Raw genomic sequence first — 18759 nt, 5'->3', positions numbered from 1 at the left:
TGAGGATTTGGTTACTTGCTCAAGGTCTCCTGATTAATGGCTACAGGCTCCTCCAGGTGACACTGGTGTCCTGGTTCTGTGTGCAGCTCCAGAGCGCCCAGATATTTGCTAGCAAGGGTGTTGGATATGGCCCACCCCCAATCCTAACCCTGTGGAGGTAACTTCTGGTTCTCTGTTGCCTACTTAAATTTTTTAAAGTTTATTCTTTTTTATTAGGGAAAATCCCAAACATTCAAAAAAAAAGTGGAAAGAATTGTCCAGGGAACACCAGTATGCCTACTGTTATGGGCTGCCTTGTATCTCCCACCTCCCCCAAAATGCATATATTGGAGTCCCAACCCCCATTACCTCAGCATGTGACTGTATTTGGAGATAGGCCTTTAGAGAGGTGACTAAGGTTAAGTGAGGTCATAGCAGTGGCTCTGGTCCAATCTGACTGGTGTCCTTATAAGAAGAGGAGATCTGGACACACAAAGAGACACCGGGGATGCTTAAAAAGAGCAAAGGCCATGTGAGGACACAGGGAGAAGGTAGCCATCTGCAAGCCAAGGAGAGAAGCCTTGGAAGAAACCAAACCTTATGATACCTTCGTCTTGGACGTCTAGCTTCCCAGAGTGTGAAAAATGTATTTCTGTTATTTCAGCCGCCCAGGTACTTTACTATGGCAGCCCTAGCAAACAAATACACCCAGCACATAGATTCTGCAGTCGTTATCATTTTGCTATATTTACTCTATCCTCTATCTGTTTATCCACCTTATTTTATTCGATGAATTTCAAAATGAGTTGCAGATCCCTTGCCCACCTTGAAGAGTAACCTATTCAACAGAGAAAGTAAATGCACACATGACTGAACCCTCTCTGCGGCCAGGATAGTCAGGGAGGTCAGATTGCGTTTACCAACCAGGAAACTAGGACCTGAAGATGAGTGATCATGAGGTTTGGTTAGAAAGACATGGCACTGGGTGTTGGAAATGCCTCCAAGCCCAGCTGGCTGGGACACACCTGCGTTTGTCTGAGGTTCCCTGCTCATTCTTGCCGGCTGGTGAGGGTGTGGGGCAAGGTCACCACTTTGTGCTGCTCACCTCCAGTAGTCTCCAGGGTCAGACATCTGGATTCAGCTGATGTCTTCAATTCAAGACATCTGGCCAACTACCTACCAGCTGTGTGCGACCTCAGGCGCATCCTTAGATCTTGACCGTCGTCTGGAGACGAGGCTGATGGTACTGATATCACCTTGTGCAGTGGCTGTGGGGACCAGGGAAGGGTACCGAATGCTCACGAATGTTCCTGTGGCTGGCGCTTCACCCCCTGTTGGGGTAATGCCACCTGCTGTGACAAACAAACGCCAACATGTCCATGACTTTGTCTAGTCAAAATTCATTTTCTGCTCGCCCAAGAGTCCAGTGGCCCTGGTTGGGGGTGGCCAGCCTCTTCACTGGCATCCAGGGATGCAGGCCCTTTCTGTCCTGGCTCCAGCATCACCCAGGGCTGGAGTCTTCTGCATCCAGGCAGAACCATCGGTGGGAAGAGTCATGTAGCCACACGCCCCAGCTACCCTCACTGTGGGGGAGCTGGGCAGTGCCACCGCTTCTCAAGGATAGCTCTGGCCTATGGGGTGGCGGGGAGCACACATTCTGGGGGAGTCCAAGCCTTCTCCTCACAGCCCCAACTCCGAGGAGGTCCTGGGATGTAAAGTCAGCAGCTGGGGGTTAAGAGTAGAGAGAGCCAGCCACCAGGGAAGGGCCAGGTCGGAGGGCAGCCGCCTGGCCCGCAAGAGCAGGGAAAGCAGCAGGAATGGGGAGGGCAGTCTGATGGGGAGCCATCCCCCGGGGCTGGGGAAGCGGCCACCAGGAGGCCACCTTCTCCCAGGGCTGCACGAGAGTCCTGTTGAACTCTGACCCCAGTCCTAGCCTGGACCAATCTTAAATTTACAGGTTTCTCCTCTGTAAATCGAGGGTAATCATACTCTGAGGATTCAGTGCGATAATGCGTGGGATGTGCTGAGTCCGGTGTTGTCATCGTTTCATGGATTTTGCTAAACAAGGCCCAGCAAGTAAGCAGCGCAGATGCCACTCCTTCCTTTCATCTCTGGGAGGCAATACCAATAAGTCGTGACCCTCTTTCCTCAGGGTCCTTCTCAACACAGTGTTCCAGGAAATCTGCACCAATCGTTGGCGTTAGCAGATGATATGAAAACTCTTTGCCCTCCAGAGGCTAGACCGTGGGCGTTTTTGTCTCTCCATCCTGGTGGCATAGCAAGGGTTTGACACATAGTACGTGTTCAATAAGTGTTTGTGGGCTGAAGTAGGATCTGTTACAGGGCTCTGCTGTGGGCAAAACATTGGATCTGTGTCAAAGAAAAAATGATTCTGATGCTTGTTGAAAGAGTAAGGGAGACCCTGATGGAGACTATTGCCGTGGGTGGCAAGACTCTCTTGAGAGGGGAGAGAGATTGCGCTCAATTCTGAATTGAACAGGAACAAGTGGGGGTTTGTAGTCAAGGAGCAGATCGAGGGGTTGGTAGATGGAAAATTACCAAGAGACCTCAAGGGTAGGGGGATCTTGCTAAAGCCACTTAACAGGATTCTCGCTGAAGGCAGGCCACGTGATAAGGTATCAGGGGTGGAGGAGATGAGGAATTTGATCAGATATCAAGGGTGAACGGATCTCAAGGGTGGCGATTCTCTCTAAACCGATTTAGCAGGCTTCTTCCTAAAACTGGACTCAGCAAGGAAGCCCAAGGTGGGGGCCTGGTTCAGAGCCTGACCAAAGTTTGGTCAAGGAGAGCATGTCTGGCAGTGAGAAGACAGACCCCAGGTCCTCCAGCCTACTTCTGGGGAGTCTGAGTCCTTGGGAAGGGTGCCGAGTTAGCCAGGCCACACAGCCTCTCTGGGCAGCAGGGGTGGGAGACATGGCCAGGGGAAGATGCAAAGCAGACTCCACTTTGGGAGGCTCATCAGGAAACAGGCCCGCATGTAGCAGCAGTGGGGACAGGGGTGCTGGCCTGGTGCCTGGGAGGCAGTATTCCAGAAAGATCTTCTGGCCTGGGTGATGAATCCCAGAGCTGCGATTAAGACAAAATACTGTGAAGATGACACCTGCTGACAGCTGCAGGAAGGCCCCGGAAACTTTTACTATGAATTAGATTTTGCAGGCAGCTCTGCTGGGTGAGCTAGTGCTTGGGCCAACAAGAGGCTGCGTCGAGGGCAAGGACTGCTCTCCAGGGGAGAAGAGAGGAGAGTCTCAGGAACCATCTCCCCTGGGAGAAGCAGGGGCTGGAATGGGCTTAGAGCGCATCTGGTCCAAAGCTCCCATTTACATTTGGGAAAACCAACCCCCAGCACAGATGTGAGTTCTCCAAGGTCATGCCGCAAGTTACTGGCCACACAGCACTGGAGGCCAGGACTCCTGATCTCAAGCTGGCACGCTTGGCTAAGGGGCAGTTAGGCAGTGAGCACACCTCCAGGCATTTGACTTAAGGAAATTCAACTGCTAGTGCCTGGAGAGACGGAGACAGAGAATGAGACCAAGTTAGAGACAGCGAGACAGAGAGAGAATGGGATCGAGGCAGGAAAGAGAGTTGCAGAAGGAGGGAGACAGAAAGAGACATTGGTGAGCCTGAGACATTAGGTTGGGAGTAGAGACGCGGACACCTGCAGGGCTGGACAGGACCTCAGTGATCCTCTAGTCAGCCACCTTCGTTCTGACAATCATGAAACAAAGTATAGCTGAGTGGTTTACTTGTGTAAACCTTTCGAGGAGAAGTTTGAAGTGGAATGGTAAAAAAATAAATGCTTCAGGTGCTTAAAATGGCAAAACTTCCATCTCTAAGGGTTTTTGAAATGAGGCTTGAAAAATTGAAGAGCTGCAGGAACAGGCCCTGGCACCAGAGGATCTGGGTAAATGTGACGCAGAAGACCTTTCTGCCCTGGGCTGGGTTTCAGGACTCCATGCCCTCTGTGCTGTCTTCCCTGATGTTTCTGTGAACAGAGGGAGATGCTCCAGAGAAGGAACAGAGCCTAACCCTCTCCTCCCTCATTCCTCCCATCACGGTACCAGCAGATATATATACTTTTTAATATTTGTTTATTTATTTAGGCTGCACTGGGTCTTAGTTGTGGCATGCGGGATCTTTCAGCCACAGCATGAGGACTTCTGAGTTGAGGCATGAGAACTCTTAGTTGCAGCATTTAGTTGTGGCATGCATGTGGTATCTAGTTCCCCAAGCAGGGCTCAAACCCAGGCCCTCTGCACTGGGAGTGTGGAGTCTTACCTACTGGACCACCAGGGAAGTTCCCCAGCAGATCTTCTCAGCTTTCAAAGCACAGCTCAAATGCCACCTCTTCCAGGAAGCTTTCCCTGATTTCTCACTTGTATCCCCTGCCCCAACTGGTACCCATCACTTCTTGTAAATCCCTCCAGACACCCCAGTGCCACGTTAGCTGCTTTTATTTTTCCACCTCGTACAAGTTATCTATGAAAATGTTGATAAAAGAGCCCCTATTCTGTGCTAGGAACTCCAAAAGCCTTGCTCTAAATCCTTACAACGAATGAGCTAGGTGAGTTTCGCCATACCCACTCGACAGGTAAGTAAGCCGAGACTCTGAGAAAATGAGTAAGTTCCTCAAGTTCAGATAGCCAGTAAGTAGCAAAAGCAGGGCTGCAGCCCAAGCTTGCCTGACTCTAGGGCTTGTACTCTTTCCACAACACTGACTGAGACGTTCCGAGGGCAGGGACTGTGTCTAGTCATTGTGTCTTGCAGGCATTTGGCACTCACTCACTGTGTATTTCTGAATGAATGAAACAGCAGATGAGTGAATGAATACAAGAAGTATCCTTTCTTTTGAAGGTTGTAGCTCAGTGGTCGGCAAACTACAGCCTGGGAGCCAAATCCAGCTTGCCTCCTATTTTTGTAAATAAAGTTTCATTGCAACACAGCCACACGCATTCCTTCCTGTGTTGTCTATGCTGCTTTAATGCACCATGGCAGAGTAGCGTTGCGGCAGAGGCCATGAGGCCCGTAGAGCCTAAAACACTATCCGGCCATTTCCAGAAAAAGTTTGCCAACTCCTGCTATAGCTCATGGTCCTTACTAAGCTGGTTAAAACAGCAGTGCTTACTGCTTTTATGATCTAGAATATTCTGTATGTTTGTGCGCATGCTTGTGCCTTGGGTGCCTATAAAGTGTCAGATTTCCACGTGTATTTGGTATATGTCACTTAATCATTTTACAGGGAAGCTTCATCTAAAAAAGTTTGCCTCATGGGCCCTTTGGAAATATATATATATATATATATTTTAAATTAAGTTTAGCTTTGTTGCCAGCACTGGCATAGATGTGGTGACCTTCCCTGGAGCGGAGGCAGGCAGACTCCCCCCCACCCCACACCCACGGCGGCTGGGGTGACAGTGAGGATGGCCCTGTGAGGCTTGCCAGAGTGCAAAGCAGCCTGTTTCACGGGTTACCCTCCGTTTCCCCTCTGCTGCAGGGGCATCAGTATCCTGGGCTCCAGCCCCACCTCCTCCCCGGGGCTCTCCCTGGGGAACTCTTCCTCTCCCAAGCCACCCCCAGTGCATCCTCCTGAGAGGCCAGAGCTCTGCCTCCCGTTCCTGCTCCCGGGAGCTCAGGACTGGCCTCCAGACCCCTGGCATCCGGGGCAGAAGCGACACCAAAGCAGGGATTGTCCGACTCCCACCCCAAATGCCCAGCAGGCCAGGCGCTGGGAGCGCTGGGGGCGTGACAAATCTCCGCCAGCCTCCAGCGGGTGTCCCCCGGCCAGTCCACCGGGGCCTTGCCCGCGATGACGGGGCCGTCCCTCAGCCTCGCTCATCTGCTCACCATTTCAGGACTGCTCTGTTACTCAGCTTGCTGCTTGGGTGAGTTGTGTGAGTGTGTGTGTGTTTGTTGTTTTGGAAAAAAGACTCTTGGAAAGCAAACTTGTTCTGGAGGTTTCAGCAGCCTTTAAATTTTAAACTCCTCCGCTGGTGTTGGAATTGCAACGTAAAGGGGCTTGACATTGGAGTTGATGGGGATCTTGGCACGCGTGCGTGCTTGTGTGTGTGTGTGTGTGTGTGTGTGTGTGCCTCTCTTGTGACCTTGAGTGGCAGGCTGGCAGCTGCTGCTCCCTTGGCTTTGAAGTAGCATGGTATTCTGTGGTCCGGGGCCACCCTGGCACTGGGTGGCCAAGACACTCTCCATTTCTCTCCAGGCTGGCTGGCAGCTCCAGGCTGGGTCATGCAGCTCACTGTCATCCCAGGGGCAAATGTCTTCTCTGTAGGTTGTGTCCTCACCTGCCTCCCAGGCCTGCTCAGTCAAATCGCAAGACAGCAAACTCCTAACATGGTTTTTCAGAGACGTTCAAATACCTTCAAGCTCTAGGATCAGAATATTTTTCTCAAGGTGTATGTGGTATGAGTGGGGTTGGTGTGAAGAAAGTTGTAAGGTGCAGCCTTCTCTGGAATCTGTGAATGGGGGAAAACCAGGCAAACTGCTGCTGGTCAGGGTGAGAACTTGGTTGTAGCTGAGCCATCTGACTCACGGTCAGAACCCTTAGTGATGCCATGAGCGTGTGCCCTCACCTCTCCTCTCCTTGGGCTCTTGCGAGCGCAAGTTCCAACAGGCAGGGGAGGCCCAGAGCGGAGGGGGCGGAAGTAATGAGCCCTAGCAGCCCTAGCATGGCTGCACCTGTAATTTTCCCAACCTGTAAAGGCAGGATGTGTGTGTCACGTCTTTCCTTTGCTGCCTTCTAATGACACATTTGCTTGATTTGAGGGGTTGCTGCTTGATGCAAAAAAAGGGGGCAGAAACAGAAAGGGCTGTCTCTAGTGCCCTACTGATGGGCTGGTCTGGTGAGTGAGAGACCCAGCTGGACACAGTGGTGATCCTGGGGTCATATGTGTAAAAAAAGGACTTTGGAGGTGGTTTGGGCCAAATTCCTTGTGGTGCAGGTGGGGATCCTCAGGTTGAAGAAGGGAGTCGCGCCGGGTCCCATGGTCACTTGCACCTGGACTCACATTTTGATCCAAGTCCCTATGTTTCCAAGAGTAGGTCAGAGTGAATCACTTTCCAAGGATATGCACCAGACTCAAGTGCGTAGTTTGTCCAAAGGGCAAAAACAGCATCAACAACAGCAAAAAGAAAGAAACCCCAAATGTTTGCCGAAAGCCTGCATTACACTCAGCATTGTTTCTACCTGTGATGTGGCCCTGCAGTGGCCATGCACAAAATGGCTTTGGTGTCTGTAAGTCAGGGGGGGCAGTCCTGAAACTCCACAGGGGTTGGCATTTCCAAGGCAGCTGCCTGGGGCTGAGCCACTTGGGGCACCCAGGTTTCTGCAGGCGCCATGTACACACACACACAGGATTGTTTCCATTACAACAGAGCCTCTGGGGCTTTCCAGGCTGGACCCGAGCTCAGACACGATTCCACAGAGGCAGCCTAGTCCGGAGAGACCTGGAGGCCACTCAGATGACACCAAAATAGACATGTGAAGGCCTGTTTTAGTGATTGGGAGGAAGAGGCGAGGGGAAGCTGTTCCCAAACACGTCCACCTGATGGAAATATTCTGAGCTGGAATGAGCTGGAAATAAACTAGACAGCGCTAAAAACAAACCTCTCCAGGGAGCTGGGGGGCAGGCAGAAATAGATGGTCCTCACCTGCTGAAGATGAAGTGGGGGGAGGGGGAGGGGACAGAGGGAGGGGGAAGGGTGGACAGTGCAGTAGCCTTGGCAGGAGCAGCTGGTAGTGTGTCTTCCCTAAGGGAGCTCCAGCCTCCAGGAGGGAGTGAAGGAGGGACGGCTCTAAGGGGCCAGGGTCTTTCATCAGTGGAGGCTGCAGAGGGTACAGACTGCAGGAAGCACTGGGGCCCTATATGGTCTGGAAACAAGAGTGATGAGCAGTGCGCCTTCGGCTCGCGAACCTGCCGCCCCCCAGGTGCCCCTGGCTGGGAGAGGCCGTGCGGAGAACCACAGCTCAGCCCTTGCTGAGGCCCAACAGAGGCGGAGGAGAGGTTGCAGCTGGGGCCGGGGAAGGGCTCTGGAGAGCTGCCCGCCTGCCCCAGGCCAGCCGCAGCAGCTTACACTCTAGGAGAGAAACAGGGAGAGGAGTGCCATTGCTGCTGACGTCAAGTCTTGTAACAACACAGCGACCTGGCTGCCTGCCCTCCGGCTCGGCCGCGGCTCCTCTTCTTGGACACAAACAACCTCACAGAATGACAGCCAACGGGGCCACTCTGTGACCGTGATGGATCAAGATAAAAACAAGGCTACTCTGTCACCATGCCAGACACGGACACAACAACACTATCCCGCAGCCAGCGGGCCCTCTGTCGTTGCTCACGTGGGTAACCGTGCTGCTGCTTTATGCCCACAGCTCCTGTCTCCTCTTCTTCTGGATGAGAATTAAGATGTAGCCACAGGACTTCCCTGGTGGTCCAGTGGTTAAGAATCTGCCTGCCAATGCAGGGGACACGGGTTCAAGCCCTGGTCCGGGAAGATCCCACATGCCGCAGAGCAACTAAGCCCGCGAGCCACAACTACTGAGCCCGAGTGCTGCAACTACTGAAACCCGCGCACCCAGAGCCTGTGCTCTGCAACAAGAGAAGCCAGAGCAATGAGAAGCCCGCGTACTGCAACAAAGAGTAGCCCCTGCTTGCCGCAACTAGAGAAAGCCCATGTGCAGCAACGAAGACCCAACACAGCCAAACAAACAAATAAATAAATAAATTTATTTTTAAAAAAAAAGATGAAGTCATAGACTAACCCTCATGTCCTGACAGCAGCCAGTTCAGAGCAAGGCCAGACTTGGCTTCCCCATAAGCTTCTGCCAGCATCACATAGCAAAAGCCCAACTCCTAGAATAAATCCTTTCTCACGGCCTCTTACCGAGATGCCGATGGGTCCCCTAGTGTGCGTCCTCCCTCATGGCAATGAGGCACTTTCTATCTCAGGTGGTTGTTCCAGGAACACCCCTGGCCTTCTTCTTAGCTCCCAATCTTTATTTCCACACACATGCAGTCATAGTGTCCAGATCAACAGGAAGGACTCTGGAACCAGAGTTCAAATCCTGGCTCTGTCGCTTACTAGTTGTATGACCTTGGGCAAGTTGCTTCACCTCTTTGCCTCAGCTACCGGATCTGTAAAATGGGGATGATGATCATGGTAATAATAGTACTTAGCTGTCAGGGTTTCTCTGAGGATTAGGTGAATTTATATGTGTGAAGCATTTAAATGGTGCCTGGCGTGTAGTAAATTTTAAAAATTAATTCAGCAAACATTTTCGGAATATCCAGTGTATGCCAGGTGCTGTGCTAGACCCTATGGATCAAAACGGATGCCCATCCTCACAGAGAGCACAAGGAAACACCCCATGGATAAGAGCTAACATGGGGTAAACCTGGAGAAAGCATAGCAGGATCCCTCCGTCTTGGCCTGGGAATCAAGGAAAGCTTCTTGGTGGAGGGTGAACCTGACAGTTCTTGCTGTAGAGTAAGAGTCTCCAGGATGGGGCTGGGTGTGGGAGGGCAGAGTGGGCCCTGAGCAGAGGGCGCGGCAGCTGCCTACAGGCAGGGGCACATTGAGGCACCGCTCTGCCCCCACAAGGCCTAGTCCAGGGCCTGGCAAAGCACAAGCACAGATGAACAAATGTCTCACACTAAAGCTGGAAGCTTTCCTCACAAACCAGTGCCTTCTCTGACTATTCTATCTTAGACTCGGACCACTGTTGCCCCAGGTGCCGTGCAACATCAAAATCACCCTGATCCTTCCTCCTCTTTCACCCCTGCAGTGCACTGACCCCCAGTCTCTTTCTCCCCAGGATGTTTGTGTGGCCCCTTCCTTCCGGCCCTCACTGCTTCCATACCACCGCAGGCCCTGATAGGATATCTCCACACCCGGCCTGCAGCCTGCTTGCTGCCTGCCATTCTCTGAGCTCTCCTTGCCCACCTTGCCTCTACACCGTCTTTCCCAGCACCGTGTTGATCCTATTACTCCTTCACTCAGCACCTTCTGTGGCTCCCTACTACATTTTTTTAAAAATTTATGTTAACCCTCTTATCTATCTATTTATTTTTGTTTGCGTTAGATCTTCATTGCTGTGCGTGGGCTTTCTTTAGTTGCAGCGAGCAGGGGCTACTCTTCGTTGCGGTGCGTGGGCTTCTCATTGTGATGGCTTTTCTTGTTGTGGAGCACAGGCTCTAGAGCACAGGCTCAGTAGTTGTGGCTCACGGGCTTAGCTGCTCCACAGCATGTGGGATCTTCCCGGACCAGGGCTTGAACCCGTGTCCCCTGCATCGGCAGGTGGATTCTTAACCACTGTGCCACCAGGGAAGCCCCCCTACTACACTTTGAATAAAGCCCAAACCCTTTGGTGGGGGATCCAAAACTGCACGATCTAGCCCCAAACTAACTTTCCAGCTCTTCTTTCCAGAAACTCCTCTCCCATTAGACCTACACCTTAAAACTTCTTGCTTCTGTGCTCTATTTAACTTATTTAGAGGGTCTGCCTGCCCTTGCTCCCTTCCAGAGAACCTTCTCCCATAGCCTCAGTGGAGCTGGCAACACACTGAGATGATGCTGAAGATTGGGCCTGGTCCTGGGTGGGTCTGCACAGCCACCCCAGGGACCTGTCACTTGACTGGAAAAAAATGTGTAGGGCCATCAGAGTCCCCGTCATGGATATTTGAAACAAGAGCCACAAAGGGATGTTCCAGGCAAAACAGATGCTGGAGGTAAACGATTTGAGGTGAGATCAGGTCAGCCATCATGCAGTGATGGGGGAGTAAAGATGCAAAAAAAGACAGGGTGGGTCAGCCTGTGGCAGTTAGTGCCCATCTTGCTCTCATAAAATAAAGGCAGGAGCCACCTGAGTGAGGATGACACCAGTAAGCAGAGCCGAGAGGTCGGGAGAGACGATTCCTGCTGATGTCATGGAATTCCAGGTACAGCCCTGCCAGAAGCCATCTGCCTGAGGACTTCTTAGTTACGGCCAGCAAGATGGCAGAGTAGAAGGACGTGAGCTCACCCCTTCTTACAAAAACACTGAAATCACAACTGAACAACCATTGACAAAAAAACCGCTGGAGGGGCTTCCCTGGTGGCGCAGTGGTTGAGAATCCGCCTGCTAATGCAAAGGACACGGGTTCGAGCCCTGGTCTGGGAAGATCCCACATGCCACGGAGCAACTAGGCCCGTGAGCCACAACTACTGAGCCTGCGCGTCTGGAGCCTGTGGTCTGCAACAAGAGAGGCCACGACAGTAAGAGGCCTGCGCATGGCGATGAAGAATGGCCCCCGCTCTCCGCAACTGGAGAAAGCCCTCACACAGAAACGAAGACCCAACACAGCCAAAAATAAATAAATAAATAAATTTATTTAAAAAAAAAAAAAAAAAAAAAAAAAACCGCTGGAACCTACCAAAAAAGGTACCCTACATCCAAAGACAAAGAAGAAGCCACAACATGATGGTAGGAGGGGTGCAATCACAATAAAATCAAATCCCATACCCACTGGGTGGGTGACCCACAAACTGGAAAACAATTATACCACAGTGGTTCTCCCACAGCAGTGAAAGTTTTGAGCCCCACATCCGGCTTCCCAGCCTGGGGGTCTGGCAATGGGAGGAGGAGCTCCCAGAGAATCTGGCTCTGAAGGCTAATGGGATTTGATTGCAGGAGTTCTACAGGACTGGGGGAAACGGAAACTCCACTCTTGGAGGGCACACAAGGTCACGTGTCCACCAGGACCCAGGGGAAAAAGCAGTGACCTCATAAGAGACTGGGACAGACCTACCTGCTAGTATTGGAGGGTCTCCTGTGGAGGCGGGGGCAGCTGTGGCTCACTGTGGGGACAAAGACACTGGAAGCAGCAGCTCTGGCAGGTACTCATTGGCGTGAACCCTCCTGGAGGCTGCCACTTCCTCCCCAAGACCTAGCCCCACCCAACAGCCTATAGGCCCCAGTGCTGGGACGCCTCAGGCCAGACAACCAACAGGGTGAGAACACAGCCCCACCCATCAGCAGACAGGCTGCTTAAAGTCTTCCTGAGCACAGCCCTGCCCACCAGAGGGACAAGACCCAGCTCCACCCACCAGTGGGCAGGAGCCAGCCCCTTGCATCAGGAAGCCTGCACAAGCCTCTTGGATAGCCTTGTCCACCAGCGGGCAGACAGCAGAAGCAAGAAGAACTACAATCCGTGAGCCTGCAGAGCAGAAACCATAATCACAAAAAGTCAGACAGGATGAAACAGCAGAGGAATATGTCCCAGATGAAGGAAGAAGATAAAGCCCCAGAAGAACAAATAAGTAAATGGAGACAGGCAATCTGCCAGAAAAAGAATTCAGAGTAACGGTAGTGAAGATGATCCAAGATCTCAGAAAAAGAATGGAGGCACAGACTGAGAAGATGCAAGCAATGTTTAACAAAGACCTAGAAGAACTAAAGAACAAACAAACAGAGATGAACAATACAATAACTGAAATGAAAAATACACTAAGAGGAATCAATAGCAGAGTAACTGAGGCAGAAGAACGGATAAGTGAGCTGCAAGACAGAATGGTGGAAATCACTGCCACAGAACAGAATAAAGGAAGAAAGAATGAAAAGAAATGAAGACAGTCTAAGAGACCTCTGGGACAACATTAAATGCACCAACATTTGCATTATAGGGGTCCCAGAAGGAGAAGAGAGAGAGAAAAGACCTGAGAAAATATTTGAAGAGTAATAGCTGAAAACTTCCCTAACATGGGACAGGAAACAGTCACCCAAGTCCAGGAAGCACAGAGAGTCCCAGGCAGGATAAACCCAAGGAGGAACATGCCAAGACACATAGTAGTCAAACTGACAAAAATTAAAGACCAAGAAAGAATATTAAAAGCAATAAGGGAAAAGCAGCAGATAACATACAAGGGAACTCCCATAAGGTTATCAGCTGATTTCTCAGCAGAAGCTCTGCAGGTCAGAAGGGAGGGGCACAATATATTTAAAGTGATGAAAGGCTAGGACCTACAACCAAGAATTCTCTATTCAGCAAGGCTCTCATTCAGATTCGACGGAGAAATCAAAAGCTTTACAGACAAGCAAAAGCTAAGAGAATTCACCACCACCAGATCAGCTTTGCACCAAATGCTAAATGAACTTCTCTAAGCGGAAAAGAAAATGCCATGACTAGAAACAAGAAAATTACAAATGGAAAAGCTCACCAGTAAAGGCAAACATAAAGTAAAAGAAGGAAATCATCTGTGCAAAAATATGCTATCAAAATCAGCAATCGTGAGAAGGGAGAGTACAAGTGCAGGATACTGGAAATGCATTTGAAATTAAAAGACCAGCAACTTAAAACAATCTTGTTTATATACAGACTGCTATATCAAAACCTCATGGTAACTGCAAACCAAAAATCTACAATAGATACGCACACAAAAAGGAATCCAAACACAACATTAAAGTTAGTCGTCAAGTCACAAGAGAAGAGAACAAAAGAGGAAGGGAAGGAAAAGGACCTGCAAAAACAAATCCAAAACAATTAAGAAAATGGCACTAGGAACATACATATCGATAATTACCTTAAATGTAAATGGATTATATGCTCCAACCAAAAGACATAGAAAGACTGGCTGAATGGATACAAAAACAAGACCTGTATATATGCTGTCTACAAGAGACCCACTTCAGATCTAGGGACACATACAGACTGAAAGTGAGGGGATGGAAAAAGGTATTCCATGCAAATGGAAATCAAAAGAAAGCTGGAATAGCAATACTCATATCAGATAAAATAGACTTTAAAATAAAGACTGTTACAAGAGACAAAGAAGGACACTGCATAATGATCAAGGGATCAATCCAAGAAGAAGATATAACAATTGTAAGTATATATGCACCCAATATAGGAGCACCCCAATATATAAGGCAAATACTAACAGACATAAAATGAGAAACCAATAGTAACACAATAATAGTGGGAGACTTTAACACCCCACTTTCATCAATGGACAGATCATCCAGACAGAAGATCAATAAGGAAACACAGGCCTTAAATGACACATTAGACCAGCTGGACCTGATTGATATTTATTGAGCCCTCTACCCAAAAGCCACAGAATACACATTCCTCTCAAGTGCACATGAAACATTCTCCAGGATTGATCACATGCTGGGCCACAAAGGAAGCCTTGGTAGATTTAAGAAAATTGAAATCATATCAAGCATTTTTCTGACCACAACACTATGAGATTAGAAATCTACTACAAGAAAAAAACTGTAAAAAACACAAACATGTGGAGGCTAAACAATATGCTGCTGAACAACCAATGGATCACTGAAGAAATCAAAGAGGAAATTAAAAAAAGACAAGGTGAACAGATGCACAGAAGGAAGCATAAGAGAGGAGAGGGGGAGAAGAGGAGGGGGAGGGGGAGAGAGGGAGAGAGAGGAGGTGGGAGGGGGGAGAGGAGAGAGGGGAGGGAGGGGAAGGAGAGGGGAAGAGAGAGGAGGGGGGGAGGAGAAGAGGAGTGCCAGGAGTTTCAGTTCCTGCTCTTCCTAACATTTGGCAGCTTTATGATGAACCTCCCTTTTCTCCCACCTGAGCCGGTGTGAATGAACTTCTGCTTCTGGCAGTCAAAGTGGCCTGAATAGAACGTTGTCTCTACCTGCTTTTCCTCCCTCCGCCTGGGGAGCCTTCCTCCTCCATCACCCCTGCCCCATCCAGTCCTTCAAGGCCTAACTCTAGTGCCCCTGACTGCCCTAGACAGTTCCTGGGTCTGGAAGACTTCCTGTCTGAATCTTCCCCAATCTTCCAGAGCTAGCAGGAATGCCACCTCCTCCAGAAAGGCTCCCATGTCCCTCCCAGCTGGTCATCACCTCTTCCTTGCTTCTCTGAATTCCCTCAGTTCCTTGTTAACTTACCTGGCCTGGGGCAGATGCTGCTTTTGTGTGGGAACCAGATTCTGTGGACTGTTCATGACCAAGCCAGTCTCCAAACATGGGATAAGCCAACAGTTTCTAATGGGGCCATTTTGTTTGTTTTTTTGTTATTTTTTTATTTTTATTGAAGTATTTTATTGAATTACAAAGTTGTGTTAGTTTTTGGTATACAGCAAAGTGATTCATATATATATATGAATATGAATATATATTCATATATATATATGATATATACATATATATATCACATTCTTTTCTATTATGGTTTATTACAGGATATTGAATATAGTTTCTGTGCTATACAGAAGGACCTTGTTGTTTATCCACTTTATATATAGTAGTTTGTATCTGCTAATCCCAGACTCCTAATTTATCCCTCCCCCATCTTTCCCCTTTGGTAACCATAAATTTGTTTTCTATGTCTGTGAGTCTGTTTCTGTTTTGTAAATAAGTTCACTTGTGTCATTTTTTTAGATTCCACTTATAAGTGATATATTTGTCTTACACTGATTTACGTCACTTAGTATGATAATCTCTATGTCCATCCATGTTGCTGCAGATGGCATTATTTCATTCTCTTTTATGGCCGAGTAGTATTCCATTGTATACATGTATCCATCCATCAGTGGACATTTACGTTGCTTCCATGTCTTGGCAATTGTAAATAGTGCTGCGATGAACGTAGGGGTGCATGTATCTTTTTGAATTAGAGTTTTATCTAGGTATATACCCAGGAGTGGGATTGCTAGATCACATGGTAGCTCTATTTTTAGCTTTTTAAGGAAACTCCATACTGTTCTCCATAGTGGCTGTACCCATTTACATTCCCACCAACAGTGTAGGAGGGTTCCCTTTTCTCCACATCCTCTCCAGCATTTGTTATTTGTAGACTTTTTGATGATGGTCATTCTGACTGGTGTGAGATGATATCTCATTGTAGTTTTGATTTGCATTTCTCTAATGATTAGTGATGTTGAGCATCTTCTCATGTGCCTATTGGCAATCTGTATATCTTCTTTGGAGAAATGTCTATTTAGGTCTTCTGCCCATTTTTTGATTGGGTTGTTTGTTTTTTTGTTGTTGAGCTGTATGAATTGTTTGTGTATTTTGGAAATTAATCCCTAGTTGGTTGCATCATTTGCAAATATTTTCTCCCATTCTGTAGGTTGTCTTTTTGTTTTGTTTATGGTTTCCTTCGCTGTGCAAAAGCTTATTAGTTTGATTAAGTCCCATTTATTTATTTTTGCTTTTATTTCTATTGCCTTGGGAGACTGACCTAAGATAACATTGCTACAATTTATGTCAGAGAGTGTTTCGTGGGGCCACGTTGGAAATTTTCATTTTCAGTTGTCGCAGTGGCTGAGGTGAGAGGTTTCCCGCAAAGAGTGGGACAGAATCATACATGAAGAGTGGTTCCCTGTCCCACATGACTCTGAAATGTCACATGGATGATACATACCCTGTATAATTATCTCATCCTAGAAACTGATTCTCTTTGACATCAAATTTGTTGAACGGTTGTAGTATGAAACTGAGTTTTCTGAGACTACAACTGCTGAGTAATGACTGTGCTTTGTTTGGTTGGGATTTTACCCAGTGTTTTTCATCATTTGAGAAAATCACATTGCACAGCGGGCACGTCACTTGAAGCATCTGTGTTGCCTCTACTGCACCTTGTGTTCGTAGCTCTGTTACATTCACTGCGGTTTCACATACAGGTGCAAGCATCTAACTACATCATCATGTTTCCTGATGTGCTAGTGCCTGACCACTTATAGTCAAAATATGCCTGTTTATATCATAAATCACTTTTCTGAGAGTTCTCTTTTATATTATATTCAGAGCACTATATTGATTTTTTAATTGTATAGGTATGTTGTATTATGTATGAATTTCATTTTAGGATAACAAAGGTGTCTTTAAAAATGTTCCTTGCCAATGGGGGCATTGTGTCTGAGGGCGCTGAGGACCACTGGCCCTGCCAGTGGATGCTCCTCTGCTGGGTGTGAGGGTGTGGGTGTGCTCAGGGCAGTGATTCCCGGGGCGCTGGAGCTGACACAAGCCGCCCCACACCGGGTGCCTTCTGGGGAGCACCTGCTGGTTGCCTGATGTGTGAGGCAAGTCCTGGATCCCAGGGTGGAAAGAGAAGGCTAGCACTGTCCCCTGGGAGACAACACTGAAAACTGGGTTCAGGGCAAGAGGAGTGCAGGGGGTGGGGGGAAACCCGCCCATGTTCTGTGAGATCAGAGGTTTGGAGAAAGGGTGGAGATGGAGGTACCATCACGAGACCAAAACTGGGAGCTGGAAAATTACAGCTTTGGGCGATCATGGATCTCACTGCTATGAATGTTCTAGTACGTGTGTTGGGTGAACACATACTCACTTTTCCATCGGTAAACGCCTAGGAGTGAGTTGCCGAGCTATCGTATGTGCCTATGTTCAGCTTTAGTAGACAATGCTGAGAGTTTTCCAAAGAGGTTGAAGCAATTTCCACTCCCACCAGCCAATGCATGAGCCTGAATAGGAACCCTATTCAGCAGCATAAAAACGACAAGCAATGACCAGGAAGCCCCTCACAGACACTGTGTAGAGCAAAAGAAGGACACAAGAATTCACGTTCATATAAAGTTCAAATACAGGCACAAGGACTCCCCAGGGCTAGCAGCCAGGGTGGTGTACAGGGAGCAGTGCAGAGACTGGACAGGAGCTGAAAGGGCTTCTAGAGGCCAGGGAGTTCTGTGTCTCCACCCAAGTGCTGGCTTCTAGGGTGGGTCCCCTTTGCAGGAATCCAGTGGGCTGTACACTTAGGATCTGTGTCCTTCCTGCCAGGTACACTTCAACACTGAACATGTACTAACACTGAACACGGGCATGTGACAAGGAAGCTGTAAGTATCCAGGGTCCTCTCTTCATCTCCTCACACCTGTGTCTGGAGACATTAAACCTTAGCTCTCCAGTGAGCATGGGTGACCTCGAATGTCTGTGTAGAGTCTGGAGTCAAATCTATGTTTGAAATCCTGGCTCTGGGTCTGATCAGCGCTGCCCCCAGCCCTGCTGCCTCCCCACTCAGAACAGTTCCTTCTGGGCACAGCATCAAGGGTATTAACAGACGCTGCCTTCTCCCCAACTGTTGGGGGTACCTTATGAGTAAGTTTGAACTTGGCATTCCTTGTCCCATCTACAGAGTGACCAGTCAGTGTCTGGAGAAGCAGCCCTGGACCTCGTGATGGTCACAGTGGCCACACCATCTGTTCATTTATCCAGTGAAGGCAGGGGAGGGCTAGATCAGGTATAGGCAGGAGGTGTGCTCACACCCAACAGCCTGGAAATGAGACTCGAAAATGAGACGCAGTCTTCCCGGGCGTGGTGGACACCCAGAGGCCCTAGCACTGACCCCACGCTAATGAGCATTGTTTTCTCTGAACAGCCCTTCCCGGCCTGGATCAGAAGAAGCGTGGCGGCCACAGAGCATGCTGCCTGCTGACCCCCCCGCCACCCCCTCTGTTCCCACCACCGTTCTTCAGAGGGGGCCGAAGTCCGGTGAGTAGCTTTGGGCTCATGAGAGAGCAGAAATGCAGGTCCCAGGGCCACCACACAGCTCACCTTCTCCCCCACTGCTCAGTGGGAGTCTGTCCGGAGGGATCTAGCTCTCTGCCCTCACGTGGCACGTGGAACCCAGATTGGACATTTAGCTGTTTCTGGTATGTGTCTGTTCTCCCACCACCTTAAACAAGTGACAAAGGGAAATGCTTCTCAGCAGGGAATTGGACTTGGCAAGGTGTCCCATCCTCTCAAAAACATTGAGGTGAATTTATAACTTTCTGGGCTCCTATCAGTGG

The 18759-nt window shown here is 49.1% G+C and overlaps 1 protein-coding gene across 1 annotated transcript in view; it reads left to right on the top strand.

Annotated features, from left to right (window-relative positions):
* Positions 1–18759, top strand: part of COLQ (collagen like tail subunit of asymmetric acetylcholinesterase) — a gene marked incomplete at both ends in the record, with an annotated part of 64172 nt that overhangs the window by 15156 nt on the left and 30257 nt on the right. Inside the window, one exon of the mRNA XM_082840100.1 lies at positions 18348–18460. Within this exon, the coding sequence (XP_082696226.1) occupies positions 18348–18460 (113 nt within the window). The remainder of the gene's footprint in view (positions 1–18347; positions 18461–18759) is intronic.

This window comes from Leucopleurus acutus (assembly GCF_964270905.1).
Source record: "Leucopleurus acutus genome assembly, chromosome: 5".
NCBI classification, from domain to species: Eukaryota; Metazoa; Chordata; class Mammalia; order Artiodactyla; family Delphinidae; genus Leucopleurus; species Leucopleurus acutus.
This window is presented reverse-complemented; position numbering and strand designations above follow the sequence as displayed.